We start from the raw sequence: 16158 nt of genomic DNA, 5'->3' as shown, positions 1-16158 counted from the left end.
GGACTTCCTTTTGCTCCTGGTGTGCCAAGTCTCACCTGGACCCGACGTCCGCCTCCGTTCCTGAGGCTCTTGGATTCCTCCAGGAGGGCCTCGATAAGCACCTCGCTCCTAACACTCTTTGTCGCCAGGTTGCCGCACTAAGTACTGTTCTCTCTTCTTCCGCAAATCTTCCTCTCTCACAGGACCCTATGATTCGCGCCTTTCTACGAGGGGCAGTCAACCTGCGCCCACCAGATATCCATCGCTACCCGTCCTGGGACCTGACCTTGGTCCTTCAGGCCCTCATGCATCCTCCATTTGAGCCTCTCGCTTCCATCAGCCTCCGGTTTCTGACACTCAAGGTGGCATTCCTGGTCGCAGTTACTTCGGCTCGCCGAATATCTGAACTTGCGGCATTGTCGGTGAGAAGCGACCTCTGCATTTTTCACACCAATCGTGTCGTACTGAGACTAGACCCCTCATTTCTACCTAAAGTAAATTCCTCCTTCCATCGAGCCCAGGAATTGATTCTCCCGGACTTCTGCCCGGAACCTTGACATCTTCGGGAAGGAAACTGGCACCTCTTAGATGTCCGCCGGGCCCTACGCAGATACATTAAACGAACGGAGCATTTCCGAAAATCTGAATCGCTTTTCATCTCCTTTCTGCCCGCCACCATGGGCCGGAAGGTTTCTTCTACAACAATTGGGAGATGGCTCAAATCTTGCATCTCCAGGGCTTATTCAGTTAGGAACAGACCTGTTCCGCAGAGAATTCTTCCTCACTCCACCAGGAGCGCCGCCACCATGGCCGCCTGGGCCACCAATGCGTCCGTCTCCGACATCTGCAGGGCGGCTACCTGGTCATCCTTGAATCCCTTTATACGGCACTACAAGGTGGACTCCTTTGCCTCGGCGGAGGCGTCCTTTGGTCACCGCGTGCTCCAAGCTGTATGCAACTCTTCAGACGACGTGCAGCAGCCTGTCTCTCCCCCTGTCTGAACTTGCTTGGGTACATCCCGAAGCTTTGGATTCTCCAAGCTGCGTGTTGGAGAACGGACGTTGCTTACCTGAACGTCCCTTCTCGACGCGCAACTGGAGAATCCAACCCTCCCTACTTGGCTGCTGAAGATTTTCTTCCTTACGCTCTACTGCTCCTTCCTTCATGAACAAAACTGAGGCTCTGCCGAGCAAGTGGGCGTGTCTGAAGAGGGAAAATTTAAAGGAACACACTCAGTGTAGGCTACTCGACTATTGAACTACCCGAAGCTTTGGATTCTCCAGCTGCGCGTCGAGAAGGGACGTTCAGGTAAGCAATGTCCGTTTTTTACTTACCTTTTCTTACTTACCTTTTACAAGACAAATAAATTAGTGATGAACGCATTTTATATAGGTATATTGTATAGTGTTTCAATACTGAATTTCTATTTGATTCTGTAACTCAGCTATGCCTTATACATCAGCTTTTTGTTTCCCCTTCCCCCTTTTCAGGAAATATAAATGTTACTCTTCATGTATGGGATATCGGAGGCCAAACAATAGGAAGCAAGATGCTAGACAAATATATCTATGGTGCACAGGTATGGTTAAAGAATTATAAACTATCATAGTTTCTTACTGTTGGTTTTCTTAGAATGTTTATTTAAAAATAATAATTTTTCAACATAACTTTAACTGAATATGAAAATGTGAATATATAAATGAAATTTATTTGAACATTCATTTTGCAGATCAAGGGTTATTTTGGGCAGAGTGCTAGGACAGTACTTTTTTTATATATGAGATGTATCCCTAATAGCTCTCTGAAACAGATGTTGCTTGCTCTATATTGTGTATATTCAGTTGAAAATAGCAGTTTTTATCACAGTTATATAGATACCCCCATGTTGTGTGACTTCCCTGTTGAGAAAAAGGAGTAGAAGGAAGAAATTAAGGGCAATCCTATGGCATTAAATTTGTTCAGCTAGCTGAATTTCTGGGGGAAGTTATAGATGGTAACCAATTAGATACCGTATTTTTCGGAGTATAAGACGCACCGGAGAATAAGACCTACCTTTTTTGGTTGTTGTTTTTTTTAAAGTTTTTTAAAAATTTTTTAGACAAATGCACATACAAACATATAATGTATTTTCTTTGAACAGAGTGTTTGGCTGGTTCACAAATTTAAACAGTGTTTAGTCATTTCAATTACATTTACTATTTCTATATTTCCTTTTTGCCATATTTACTTCTCATCTATTTTTTTTAAAAAACCAATATTACCCTTCATTCTCATCTCTAATCTTAATCAAATTCAATTTTTCCCTTCTATTCTATATTATATCCCTTCCCATTGTCATCTGTTTTTATATCTATCCTCACATTGGTTAATTATTTAATATTACAATTGTTTAATACAAATTTAACATTTTTATATAAATCAATTAGTTATAACTATGTATATTTGTACATTTTGTACCTGTATACATGTATGTATATTTTGTATATTAATCAATATGAACATGAATATTCCAATTATTTCCATGCCATCCAATTTCTTACAAATCAATTAATTATATTTACCAATAATAATAAACCAAATAATTTCCCCCATATATTCCTCCAAACCACAACTTAACCATTTCTGCTTTCAACACAATATACAATTAATAGTATCTCAATTATTACAATTCCCTAGTTAAATAGAGCTTTTTTTCTTTTGTGTTTTAAAATCTTGAACTCTCCTCTTTTGCCCTAAATTTCCCATTGTTTGCACCTACCTTTTTTGGTGAGAAAAAAGAAAAAGAAATCTCTCTCTGCCTCATTTTGTCACATTGCAGCAAAGAGCCTGCTTTACTTTCAGTTTTGTTTTTTCAGCATAGCTAGGGAAAAAAAATCTGCTCCAGCACTTTTTGCAGCAAGCAGGAGAGCCCTGCACAAAACAGCTGAGAGCAAATCAGCTGAGAGTCGGGAGGCCGATCTAATCAACTTGTGCTAATTAACCTATGCTGAAAGGGGCTGTTTTTTCTTGCTGTTTGCTTGCAAGAAGGTAACTGCTGCGAGACACAGGCCAAAGGGTGGGGGCCAGTGGGTGGGCAGGGCTACATTCGGTTTATAAGACGCACCTTATTTTTCACCCTCTTTTGGTGGGCAAAAAGGTGCGTTTTATACTCCAAAAAATATGGTAAATCTTTTTACAAAACAGTGAAAATAAATAGTACTTTGCAAGCAAGGAAATTTACATTAAAGTATGGTTAATTAATTGTAGTTGACACATATATAATCAGTGGTTATATATGGTTTTTATAACAAAGTTTTAGTTAGTATGAATATATATGTATGCAGTGGATATAAAAAGTTTACACACCCCTGTTAAAATGCCAGGTTTTTGAGATGTAAAAAATCAGACCAAAATAAATTACTTCAGAATTTTTCCCACGTTTAATATAACAATGTACAATTACAAACAAACTGAAAATATAAAAATAAAAAGCTTATAATAATGTGATTGCATAAGAGTGCACATCTTTAATGAGTCCTCCTTGGGAGAAGGGCAGTATATAAGTTGAATTAATAAATAAATAAATAATACTCTTTTTTAAAAAATTTGATTTATATGCCGCCCTTCTCCGGAGACTCAGGGTGGCTTACAATGCGTTAAGCAATAGCCTTCATACTTTTGTATATTTATACAAAGTCAGCTTATTGCCCCCACAAACTGGGTCCTCATTTAACCTACCTTAGAAAGGATGGAAGGCTGAGTCAACCTTGAGCCTGGTAAGATTCGAACCTGCAGTAATTGCAGGCAGCTGTGTTAATAACAGGGTGCTTTAAACCACTGTACTACCAAGGCTCTTATTCATTGAACACCTTCTGATTTTATGACAGCATTCTGTCTCTTGGGGTAGGAGCCTATCAACATGGCATATCTTGCTTTGGGAATCTTTGCCATGTCTTCCTTGCAAAACCATTTCAAATCTGTCAGATTGCAAGGGCATCTCCTCTTCAGGTTACCCCACAGATTTTCAATTGGATTCAGGTGTTGGCTTTGGCTAGAGACCATTCCAGAACTCTGATCTTCTTTTGGTCATTATTTTGTTGATTTGGAAGTATCTTTGGGTTGTTGTCATTTGAAAGGTACATTCCTCCTCATCTTCAGCATTTTAGCAGAGAACTGAAGGTTTTGTGCCAAAATTAACTCATATTTGGAACTGTTCATAATTCCCCATATGTTGGCTAAACTCCCAGTTCCAGCTGAAGGAAAACAGCCCCGAAGCATAATGGTGCCACCATTATGCTTCACTGTAAGTATGGTGTACTTTTGGTGATGTACAGTATTGTTTTTGTGCAAAGCTTACTTTTTTGGAATTACTGCCAAAAGGTTCAATCTTGGTCTCATCAGACCATTTTCCCACATGCTTTTGTCAGACTTGATGGAGGTTTTTGCAAAATGTAGCCAGGCTTGGATATTTTTCTTTGGAAGAAAAGGCTTCCGGCTTTCTACCCTACCCCACAGGGGTAGAAGAATACAGACGATTGTTCTCACATGTAGTACAGAACTAGTAGTTGCCAGAAATTCCTCCAGCTCCTTTAATATTGCTGTAGGCCTCTTGGCAGCCTCTTGGATCAGTTTTCTTCTTTTTTACCCCCATCAATTTCGGAGGGAGATCCCATTCTTAGTAATGCCACTGTTGTGCCACATTTTCTCTACTTGTTGATGACTGTCTTCGCTATGTTCCAATTCCTTGGAAAGCATTTTGTACCCTTCTCCTGACTGATACCTTCCAACAACGAGATCCCTTTGATGCTTTGTAAACTCTTTGTAGACTGGCTTTTGTGCAAGAGGCAACTGAATACATGTCAGAAAAATCCTACTAGAACAGTTAAACTTTATATAGATTTGATCATAGTCACATTAATTTGGTGACAGATGTATAATGACTATTATTTAACATGGGTTTGAATGTGATTGATTAATTCTGAACACAGCCACATCCCTCCTTATAAGTGGGCATGCAGTCTTATGCAACCACATTTTAAGTTTTTTATTTTTGCCCCTAAAAGATTTCAGTTTGTTTTTCAATTGAATTGTACAGCTTATATGTTAAAAGTGAAAAAAAATCTGAAGTGATCTATCTTGTCTGATTCTTTTAACATCTCAAAACCCTGACATTCTCCCTTGTGCTGCTTAGAGAGTCCATTGAATGGGCTGCCCTCATGTCCTTGGCCAATGACTGAGTTAATATTTCTTTAAAACACGCCTCCCCTTCCGGTCTGCCTCCAATTCATTAACTCAGTCCGGCCTTCAAGACTGTTTTCTATCTGGCTCCTTCAATGGACTCTCTATTTGGATATTTTTTTTTAATTTTTTATTGTGAAAGTATTATAATACAATTCCAACATTTCCGGTTCCATGGTGTTAATACATATATACATATTATTTACTTGTTATTTACATAATATTACCTAGTTACATTATCTTAATTTGAAGGGTATTACCCATAGTAATGCATAATTCTTTGTAGATATATATACATATTATTCACATGTAATTTACATATTCTTACATCTATACTCAATTGCAGTTGGTGCTACAGGTAGTACTGCTCATTTCTATATAACAATTATAAATTAATTATTGAATTAAACTTTAAGCTCTCTCGAGCTTCACTTTTGTTTTCTTTTCTCTAACCACTTGTACCACATATCCCACACGCTATAATAATCCGTATCCTCTCTATCATTGCTTTCTAGTGTTACTTTGTTCATTTCGGCGCACTCCAATATTTTCCTGATTACGTGTTCTTCAGGTGGTATCTTTTTTTCTTTCCAATACTGGGTGAAAGAGATTCTTGCAGCTGTTATTATGTGTGTAATTAAGTACCTCTTCTTTTTTGCATATTCTGTTTTCAGGATTCCCAGGAGAAATATTTTTGGTTCTAAATCAATAGTGTCTCCTGTTATTTCCGAGATCCATTTCCGTATCATCCTCCAGAATTTTTTCACTTGGGCACAGGTCCACCAACAATGATAGTAGGTGCCTTGCTGATGGCCACATTTCCAGCAATTCGAACTCATATTGGGATAAATTTTTGCGATCCTGGCTGTTGCTAAATGCCACCTATAAATCATCTTGTATTGATTTTCCTTATAGGTTATCACCCTAGTCATTTTAAGGTTGCTGTTCCAAATTTGGTCCCATTCATTTAAATTTATGTTTTGCCCGATGTTTTTGGCCCATGCTATCATTGGGTCCTTAACCACCTCCTCTATCATATCATAATCCAACAGGTAATTGTATAATTTAGCTAGTATTTTATTATCAGTGCCCATACAAATCTTATTAAATCCATTAGTGTCAGTCTCAATGCCAAATTCCTCCTTATCCTTTTTATAACTTGATTTTATTTGTGCATATGGCCACCAATCTATGAGAATGCCCTGTTCTTTCAATTCTTGCATTGTTTTAAGGTTCCCTCCCCCATCTAATATCTCTTTATATTTAACCGTTTTTCCCATTTCCAGCACATTGGGATATATTATCGCCTCCATCGTGGAGAGCCATCTCGGAACTTTTGTGTATTGTTTTCGTCTTATTTCTCCCCATGTCAGCATAAGTGTATCCCTTATTTTGTGTCTGTGGAAGTATGTTCTCGTTCTTTTCCCTAAATCCCAGAGGTAAGCTTGCCAGCCCTTCTGAAGATCATGCCCTTCCAAGGTCAGGAGTCTTTTATTCCCCAAGGTTGCCCACTCTTTTAACCATACTAGATTTGTTGCTTTATAATAGGTCTCCCATATTGGGAGTCCGAAACCTCTCCTATTTTTTTTGTCTTGCAAATTTCTAATCGCTATCTTTGGTTTCTCCCCCCCCCCCCCGATGAATTTTCTGATAGTAGAATTGAGTTCCCGAAAATTTTTTTTATCTAATTTAACTGGGGCAGTTTGAAATAGGTATAGCAACTTGGGTAATACGCTCATTTTTGTTGCAGCTATCCTGCCTAGGAATGATATCTGAAGTTTTCCCCACTTTTCTAAGTCCTGTTTAATGTTCTTGATCAGGAGCACATAATTGTCTTCCTTAAGGGCCGAGCACTTTGCTGAGATCCATACTCCTAAATATTTTACCTTCTTGACTACTTGTAGCCCCATTGATACTTCCAGTGCTTTCTTTTGGTCCTCGGTCATATTTTTGGTCAACAATTTAGTTTTGGATTTGTTTAGTTTGAACCCTGCTACATCTCCATATTTACCCAGCTCTTCCAGGATTTTAACGCCTGTTTCTGATGGCTCCTCCATAATTAGTGCTACATCATCAGCAAATGCTTGGGTCTTATACGTCTCCTTCCTAATTGTCAATCCCTTGATTTGATTATTGTCTCTAATTCTTTTTAATAATACTTCTAGGGCTAGTATAAATAGAAGTGGTGACAGGGGGCACCCTTGTCTCACCCCCTTTCTTATTTGGAAGGTTTTTGTCAATTCTCCATTAAGTAAAATTTTTGCCCTTGGTTTTCATAAATCGTGGTTATCGTATTTACAAAATTTGGTCTGAATCCCATCTTATTAATTTGTTGTTTCATGAACTCCCAATTCAGGTTATCGAACGCCTTCTGGGCGTCTAAGAAGACCAGTGCTACCTCTTTATCTGGGTGTTCCTCGTAATATTCAAGTATATCTAATACCATCCTTGTATTGCTTCTTATCTGTCTCCCTGGAAGGAATCCATTTTGATCATTATGTATTAAATTATTCAAAATTATCTTTAGTCTTCCTGCTATGATGCTCATATAAATCTTATAATCCGTATTAAGGAGGAAAATTGGCCTGTAATTTTTTATCAATTTTAAGTCCATTCCTTCTTTCTGGAGGAGTGTGATAAATGCCTCCCTCCACGATTCTGGTATTTTAGATTTTGTCAAGGCCTCATTATAAATTTCCAACAGTTTTGGTAGGAGGATTTCCTCTAAATCTGGATTTTTATATAGTTCCCCTGGGAATCCGTCTGGGCCTGGTGATTTGTTCTTTTTGAGTTTGGATATTGCTGTCTTTAATTCTGACAAAGCATTTCTTTCTCCTCCTCCCCGATCAGTGGAAGTTTTTCTTCCGACAAGTATTGGTCCACTTTATCTTTGAGAATTTCTTCTTCTTTATATAAAGTAGCATAATATTCACGAACCATCTCTAATTTCTCCTCTTCTTTGTTTACAATGTGCCCCTCTGAATCTTCCAGCTGGTGAATAATCCCTTTCTCTTTTTCTTTTTTTAATCTGTAGGACAGCCATCTGCCCGGTTTGTTGGTATTTTCAAAATAATATTGTTTAGTTCGTTTTATTTTATATGCCAGGTTTTCCTGATCAATAACATTCCCTGGGCTTAGGCTAGTCTATTTTAATGCTAGGTCTGTGGTCAATAAAGCTCCCCTCATTCGTGATTTGATTGAGGAGGAAACCGCAGACCTGGCATGCATTACGGAAACCTGGTTGGGCTCAGAGGGGGGTGTCCCTCTGACTGAATTGTGCCCACCAGGTTTCTGGGTGCTGCACCAGCCAAGAGCCCAGGGTAGGGGAGGGGGGTGGCGGTGGTTATTAGGGAGGTCCTTAGTCCGTGGGAGGTCACTGCTCCTAAAATTGACGGATGTGAGGCCCTCCTCATGAGGTAGGGCCAGTATGGTCAGTTGGGCTTGTTGATTGGGTACCTGTCTCCCAGCTGTGTATCAACAGCCCTGCCCGAGCTGCTCGACGCCCTCTCGGGGCTGGTGGTGGAGTTTCCCAGATTTATTGTTCTGGGGGACTTCAATCTGCCATCCCTGGGTGTGGCGTCGGGTGTGGCTCGGGAGTTCATGGCTTCCATGGCAGCCATGGGTGGGGCGCCCACCCTCTGGAATCAACTCCCCTTGGAGCTCCGACTAGCGCCTGACCTTCGCACCTTCCGCCGGGAATTAAAAACTTGGCTTTTCAAATCCCTTGACCTGGTCTGATGACGGGGTTTTAAGGGTTTTAATGGATTAATTTTAATTTTTTTAGATTTTAGTCTTTATTTTTATTGTGGCTTGTGTTTTATTGTTGTGAGCCGCCCTGAGTCCATTGTGAGATAGGGCGGCATATAAGCCAAATAAAATAAATAAATAAATAAATAAATAAATAAATTCTTCTCTGCATTACCTAGATCTTCCAACAATTGCTTCTGAATCTCTCTTTTTTCTTTGTTCTTATGTGCACCGTATGTTATTGCCAGGCCTCTCAGGAACGCCTTCATTGCATCCCATATTATTCTTCGATCAGTTGGTTCCTTTTCATTTTCTTCAAAAAATAGTTTTAATTCTCCCTTTACTTTCTCAATGTTTTGCTTATCCCGCAAGAATTGTGTGTTTAGCCTCCATCTTATATTCCTTCTCTTATACAGATTTTTCCATTTGATCTCTAGCGGGTTGTGGTCTGCCCATATATTAGGTGTAATTTCAGCTGACATAATGTCCATCCCTGTATTTCTGCTTACCCACATCATGTCAATTCTTTTTTTTTTTTATTTAAAAAGTTTTTTTATTTTATAAACAAACAAACAAACAATACATAATCAATAATTCAGTATATCTTCTAAATACATCTTTTTTCAAATACAAATTTCCCCCCCCCTTTTCCCCCCCTCTCCCTCCCCCTCCCTAACCCCCCCTCCCCACCCATCCCCCCTGTGACTTCTTCATAACAAGAAAAAAAAAACCTAATTCATAACAGATTACTTACTCCCTCCTCTAAATATTGACCTTTACTTGCTAAAAATATTATTAATATTATAACATCCCCCTTTATCCATACATTTCAGAAAAGAAAAAAGAAAAAAAAAAGACATTATACTATAACATTATAGAATAACTTCTAATTTAGCATAATAGTATTATAACTCCCAATTTGGCAATAATCTGCCCTTTTTCTCCTCTCCCAAACTGTATCCATATGTTATTACAACAATTCATGACCACCTTCCACTTTAAAACTATACGATAAATCCTACTTCAGCATTTAATCTTCTGTATATATTACTATAACATTTCAAAGCGATCTTCCCCATAAAATCTGGTTTAACATTTATTCCACTCTATCCATTTCCTCCACTCCCCTAAATATATCACCTAAAAATCCCTTTTCTAAGACTAATCAATCTACTAACTAGCTTATTCACCCACTATCATACAAAATTACCATACACAACAATTCTTGATATCTTTGATTCACTGCCCACACTACTTAAGAATATATGTCTATATATTCCATTATATCTAAATAAAAAAAAGAAAAGACAATAACTTTAAATTTATAGTCCATATAATATCTTCTTTGAGGTCTTTCCACTGGGTTGGTAGAACCAACATCCATAATAGGGTAACATAGCTTGCTAGTGCAACAGTTTATTCAAAATCTTCAATCCTGTCTGCCCCCATCAGTAGTAAATATCTTCTTATATGTATAAAGGTAAAAACAACCACCCGAGTGACATTATAATTATATTCCATATAGTAATAATTGTGGATTTCATCAGGATTATTGATTCCCATCATCGTAGTGGGTAACAACCCGATCTTCTGCATGCCCCAGCATAATTCTCTTGCCTTGTGATTCAAGATAATATAATATGTTTATCAACACAAAACAAAATTCCAAAATGGATAATTCAAATCCATCAGTTTAAGGCTCATTTCACGTCCCCAAATTACGGCCATGCAGAGATCTGCCACAATCTTCAGGATGATATTAACCAATACGTCGCCTCTACTGTGTTTACACATAATCATTCATATTATAGAGTCACTGGCTTCACTGTTGCCTGATTTAGAAATTTCTATTTTAATGCCACCTATTTCTTTTTTTCTTTTCCTTTTGTGGGTTTGGTTTCCATCCTGGTTTCTTTTCTACAAATTGCGTATCGTCTGATCGGATTTTGTTCTGCTTTGTAGATTGGTCTTGTTGGTTTTGGTTTTGTATCTCATGTTTCTTTTTTATCCCTTGTATTTCCCCTAATTGGTTTCCATGCTTATCCTTGCCTTGATAAGTCATCACATTAAGGTTAGATGCCACTTCTCTCAAATTTGTAGATAGTCCAGCTGGGGTATCCAATGAATCCAAAGGCAATTCATCTGGTACAGCCTCTGTAATTCGATATTTTACCTTTATTTCCGGCTCCTTCTGCTTATCCTGTATTATACCTGAAGATGTTAAGTTCATTTTCAACCTATTTTGATAAAATTCTTCCGCTCTTTCAACAGTATTTAGCTGATATCTTTCTCCTTGGTATCTAAATATAATACCAACTGGGGCATCCCACCTGAATGAAATATTTCTCTTTTTTAACTCATTCACCAGAAAACCAAATTTCTTCCTTTCCATCAATATCTTAGGTGGGAGTTCCTTGTAAATCCAAATCTTTCTTCCATACAATTGCAAATTAGAATTGAAGGAATTTTACACGATATTGTTCCTAATTTCTTTATCTGTAAAATAAATCACCACATCTCTAGGCAATTGCCTTTGCTTAGCAGTCCAGGAGTTGATTCGATAAACTCTGTCAATCCTACAAAACACTTCGTCAGGTTGAACCTTTAGAATCCCAGCTAGAAATTCAGAAGATATTTTCCTTAAATCATCTCTATTATTTTCCTGCAAACCTCTTAATCTTATCGCATATTCTGTGAAATTATATTGTACCATTAAAATCTCTTTTTCAATCTTCTGTTGCAGATTTTCTGCATTACCATACTTTTGATCAGCATCCATTTTAGGTTTTTCTTCTAAGCTATTATCCTGAATGTTTGTCAAATCATTTTCAATTTTTTGAATTCTATTGTCCAGTTTATCTTGAATTTCTTCCATTTTAGACTCTAGTACATTGGTATTTTTGTCCAACTGTATCATAAATTCTATATAAGCATTAGCCACTTTTGAGAGTTTTTTCTCCAAAAAATCAAACTTAGATTTCACCAATTCTTTAATTTCCTGCTTAAATTTTTCAAATTGCAAATTCACAGTCTCCTCCCTTCTTTCAATCTCTTCTATAAAAAATTCTATTATATTAAAATCAGGTTTCTGAGACTGAAGAGTTAAAACTTGTTCCTTTAAGTTGTTGGTGGGGGAATCCCCCCCCTTCTTGTTTATCTGACTTTATGAGTCTCAGTGCCATGTTTCCGCCCAGGCAGGCTTTGTTAAGAAAAAGCAAGAAAGACTACTTTCCAATCAACAACAATATCAGGTCTCCAAGGGAAAAAAAAAAAAAAGAGAAAAAGACACAGGAGCGAAGTTTTGTCTACAAATGTAGCCAGTGGTATTTATTCCGCTACATTGTAGTAATAAAAAACGGAAGGACTTTCCCTTTCGGCCTCTCCTCCAGCCGACGCCATTTTAAAAGGCTTTCTTTTTTCCTCTTTCTTCTCCTCCTCTCTCTTAAGTAATTTCTTTTAAAAAATCAGTAAAATACTTGCGGTTCAGTATTACAGGTCCAGCTCACATTTTCTTTGAGTAGTCTGTTAAATTTGCAGGCTTGCTTTTGACGCCTAGCTCTGCATCAGCAGAGGTCTCCCAAAGCCCGGAGCAGCGGCTGGGGATACGGGGCATCTCATCCGCTCCATCCCAAAAGTAAAGGAAACACTTTTGGGACTCCGCAGAGAGTTCTACCCACCCCTGCCGGCTCTATCTCCGTTTCCTCATGGAAACGGAGTTTTTTCGAGCCGCCATTCCGTTGTGAAGGCGGCTCTGACAGGCGATGGAAGCTGACGATCCCAAAGGAACGTCTGGCAGCGACAAGCAGCAAACCGGAAGTCCACATCATGTCAATTCTTGACCATGATCTTTTAGGATTGGAGTAGTATGTATATTGCCTCTTATATGGGTGCAAGGTTCGCCAGATGTCTACTAAATTGAATTCATCTACTAAATCGAAAAATGATTTTGGCAAGTTTTTCCTTTTTCTCTTTTGACCTTTAGATCTTTTATGATCCTTGTCCGAATCTACTACTCTATTAAAATTTCCAATTATGCAGATATTATTATCCATTTTACTTATTTTTTCACGAACTTTATTATAGAAATCTCCCAGATTTTTATTCGGGGCGTATATAGCTATTATTAATATTGGTGAGTTACCTCTCTTTGTTTCCACTGCTAATACCCTATCCTTTGGGTCAGCATACTTTAGATCTGCTTTTATTTCCTTCTTAATATACAACGCCACACCTCTCTTTTTTTTCTCTGCTAGGGAAGTAAAGAGATTTCCAAGTTTTTTGTACTCCAGATATTTTTCATTTTCTTTTTTTACATGCACCTCTTGGAGGCATGTTATGTCCACATTTTGTTTAGCTAATTTTGTAAAAAAGATTTTCCTCTTTTTATTATCGTTCAGACCATTAACATTAACCGATATTAATTTCCAGTCTTCCATTTCTTATAACCTTGTGTTGTTTTAGTTCTTATTTGCGCATGTAACTCTTTGTGGTCTTTGTTTCTTCTTTACTTCCTTGCTTTCTTTGTCGTCCGTCTCTTTCTCCTCCGGGGTCCCTTCTTTGGATCTCCTTTGCTGGATAGATTCCTCTTCTGGGGTTGTTGCTTCCAGTTCCTCTTTACTGCTTTGGTCTTCTTCTGTCCCTCTCAGTTGATCTAAGAAATCTTGGGCTTCTGCCAGACTGTCTATTTTGATTTTCTTTCCCTGCCATGTTATTAGCATACCTTCCGGCAGGATCCACCTAAATAGGATATTCCTCTTGTTCAGTTGGATGGCCAGGAATCTGTAATCCCTTCTTGATTCCCTCACACTCCTCGGAACTTGCTTTAATACAATCACCTCCTTTTCTTTGTATCTCACTGGCTCTTCTCTCACCATACTATAAAATATATCCTTAACTTTTTTCCGTGCAAATCTGATGTGCATTTCCCTAGGCAATTTGTTCCTTCTGGCATAGTTGGTTTGCACTCTATATATCTCATCCAATTCCTTCATTATCTCACATTTATCTTGTTGCAAAACCTCAGCTATTAACTTCGCCATCACTTGGCCCAAATCTTTATCCTTATCTTCAGCGATGTTCTGGAAACGCAAATAGAAGGAGGCTCTGTCCATTTCTAATTGGATGATTGAATCCTCCAGCTCCTTATTCTGGGCCATTAAATTCTGGTCTACTGTATGCAGGTTTTTTCCATGTTGCTCGATTTTAGATTCCATCTTTTTAATCTTTTGTTCGTTTATTTGTATTAACTCTTGTATATCATTCATTTTTTGGTCGATGACTCTGAAATCTGTCTTCAGCTCTGTATGATTGCTGGACATCTTTTCCTGCATCATAAGCATTGTCTCTTGTATCGCTGTCAATGTCGACTGCATTGCTTGCATAGTGGGGATCATAGCTGCTTTTTCTGTCTTGGATAGGCCTTCCGTCGACTTCTGTATTGCAGGTGACGTCATTGTGATCATGGGGTTTGAAGTTGTTTTCTTTCCCGTTTTAATCACAGTGGATGAGAGGCTTGTCATTTCCTTCAGCACCTTTTTCTGGTGTCTCATGATTTTTTTGATGTTTCTCCAAATAGTCATCCACTGGTTATTCTTTCTTTTGTTTAGTGTATCTCCTTTTATATTGCTATTGATACTAAATGCCTTTAATTTTTCCTTATCTATTACTGCTCCCTCCCCAGTCTGAGGTTTAGTTAAATGCCCCAATTATTCAGTTGAGTCTATTGATCTATTCTATTCCTGTCTTATCTATATCTATTCCACTATTGATCATTTGCCAAAATTCATAAGATCTAACTGGTATATATATCCCACAATCAATTAGTACAGCTACAATTATACAAATAATTAATCAGATGCTAAAAACGATGTCTATTAATCTATATAGATCTCTAACATTATTCAAATATATTCTTATTTATAAAAAGTATCAATACATAGATAGGTAATTAATCACTTGATAAATCACAGTATCAGATATTAGTTAATAATAATACTAATAAAAAGGAATTGATTTAGAAAAAAGGTATATCCTTAAATATCAATGGATGTTATAGGCTAAATAAATAATCAATATGGTCAATCTTATACACAGCTATATAAATAAGTTATTCCAATATATATAAGTATAGATAAATATGGATCTAAATATAAAGATATATAATATAAATGTTCTAATATAAATAATGATTTGAATCAAAATATTTAAATACTTAGTTAGTCTTGATATCTTCAGTGTCTTCACGTGTGAAGAACTATTTAAGGGAGAGGGAAAAAAAAGAGCTTAAATGTTGTCAAGTTTCAGTTCCTCGTAACTCCTGAGTTCTTAGGCTGTCAAAATATTATTCTTGTTGCAAAGGATTGTTCCGTTTGTCCTCCTCTGGTACTCCTTCCTCCTTCTCTGCTCGCTCGTTGTTCTTGTTGTTGATTTTCTCAATGGCTGCGCTTCCGGTTTCCGATCTCCAGTCACTCTCCTCTCCTCACTCCGGTCAGAACATCCAATCTAAAATAACTCGCTCCAGAAGCTCCTCGTTTAGTCCAATAAACGTGTTACTCCCGTTCTCTGATAGCGCCGCCACTCTGCTTCACAAGTCTCTCCGATCTCTGCCGGTTTGTCTGCGGTCTCACTCGAGTGCAATCCACTTCTTCTCCTTCTCTCGCTGTCGCTGCTTGTTTCCTTCGTGGTTCCTTTCCGCCCGACCCTGCCGACACAGTTTTAGCGATTCAATCGGAGCGTGCTCAGGGGGAATTAGGTATGAGTGCTTTTTAGCACCAACTTCACTGGAGTTTCTTGCTTCCCGTCTTTGTTGATTATCACAGCTTTGGGTCCGCCATTAAAGGGCAGACGCACCGCGTTGGTTCGACATTGGGTAGCGGTCCAGCAGGGCATGTTTGCAACTCACCACCCTGCCTGCCAAGATCCCACTATTGTCCGCGAAGCTCTCCAAACTTCTACGTTTCGAAGGGTCCCCAAAACGCGGCGAAAAGGTGGCGTTAGAGGGCAGCGATCGCTCTCACAACGCCATGCCGCCACGAGTCATCAACCAGAAGTCTTCTATTTGGATATTTTATCTGATTTGATTCACATTTCTATTTGGTTTGTGCTTGTTGTGCGGTTGCCAGCGTGCTTCGCGCTTGCCGAGCTCCGCTCCGCGGAGCAGCGGCTTGCCGCTGCTCAGATTGCAATCAACACACCGGCAATCGGCAGGATCCTTTC

At 38.4% G+C, this 16158-nt stretch overlaps 1 protein-coding gene across 1 annotated transcript in view; it reads left to right on the top strand.

Moving 5' to 3' along the window:
• The window catches only part of RAB28 (RAB28, member RAS oncogene family), a 363574-nt gene that overhangs the window by 30163 nt on the left and 317253 nt on the right, over nt 1–16158 (top strand). The window contains 1 exon segment of the mRNA XM_070948382.1: nt 1470–1558. Within this exon segment, the coding sequence (XP_070804483.1) occupies nt 1470–1558 (89 nt within the window).

The sequence above is a fragment of the Pituophis catenifer genome, unplaced genomic scaffold (genome assembly GCF_029215685.1).
Source record: "Pituophis catenifer annectens isolate HBS135680 unplaced genomic scaffold, rPitCat1.0.hap2 SCAF_8, whole genome shotgun sequence".
NCBI lineage: Eukaryota > Metazoa > Chordata > Lepidosauria > Squamata > Colubridae > Pituophis > Pituophis catenifer.
Note: the sequence above shows the minus strand (reverse complement) of the source record. Positions and strands in the feature narration are given on the sequence as shown.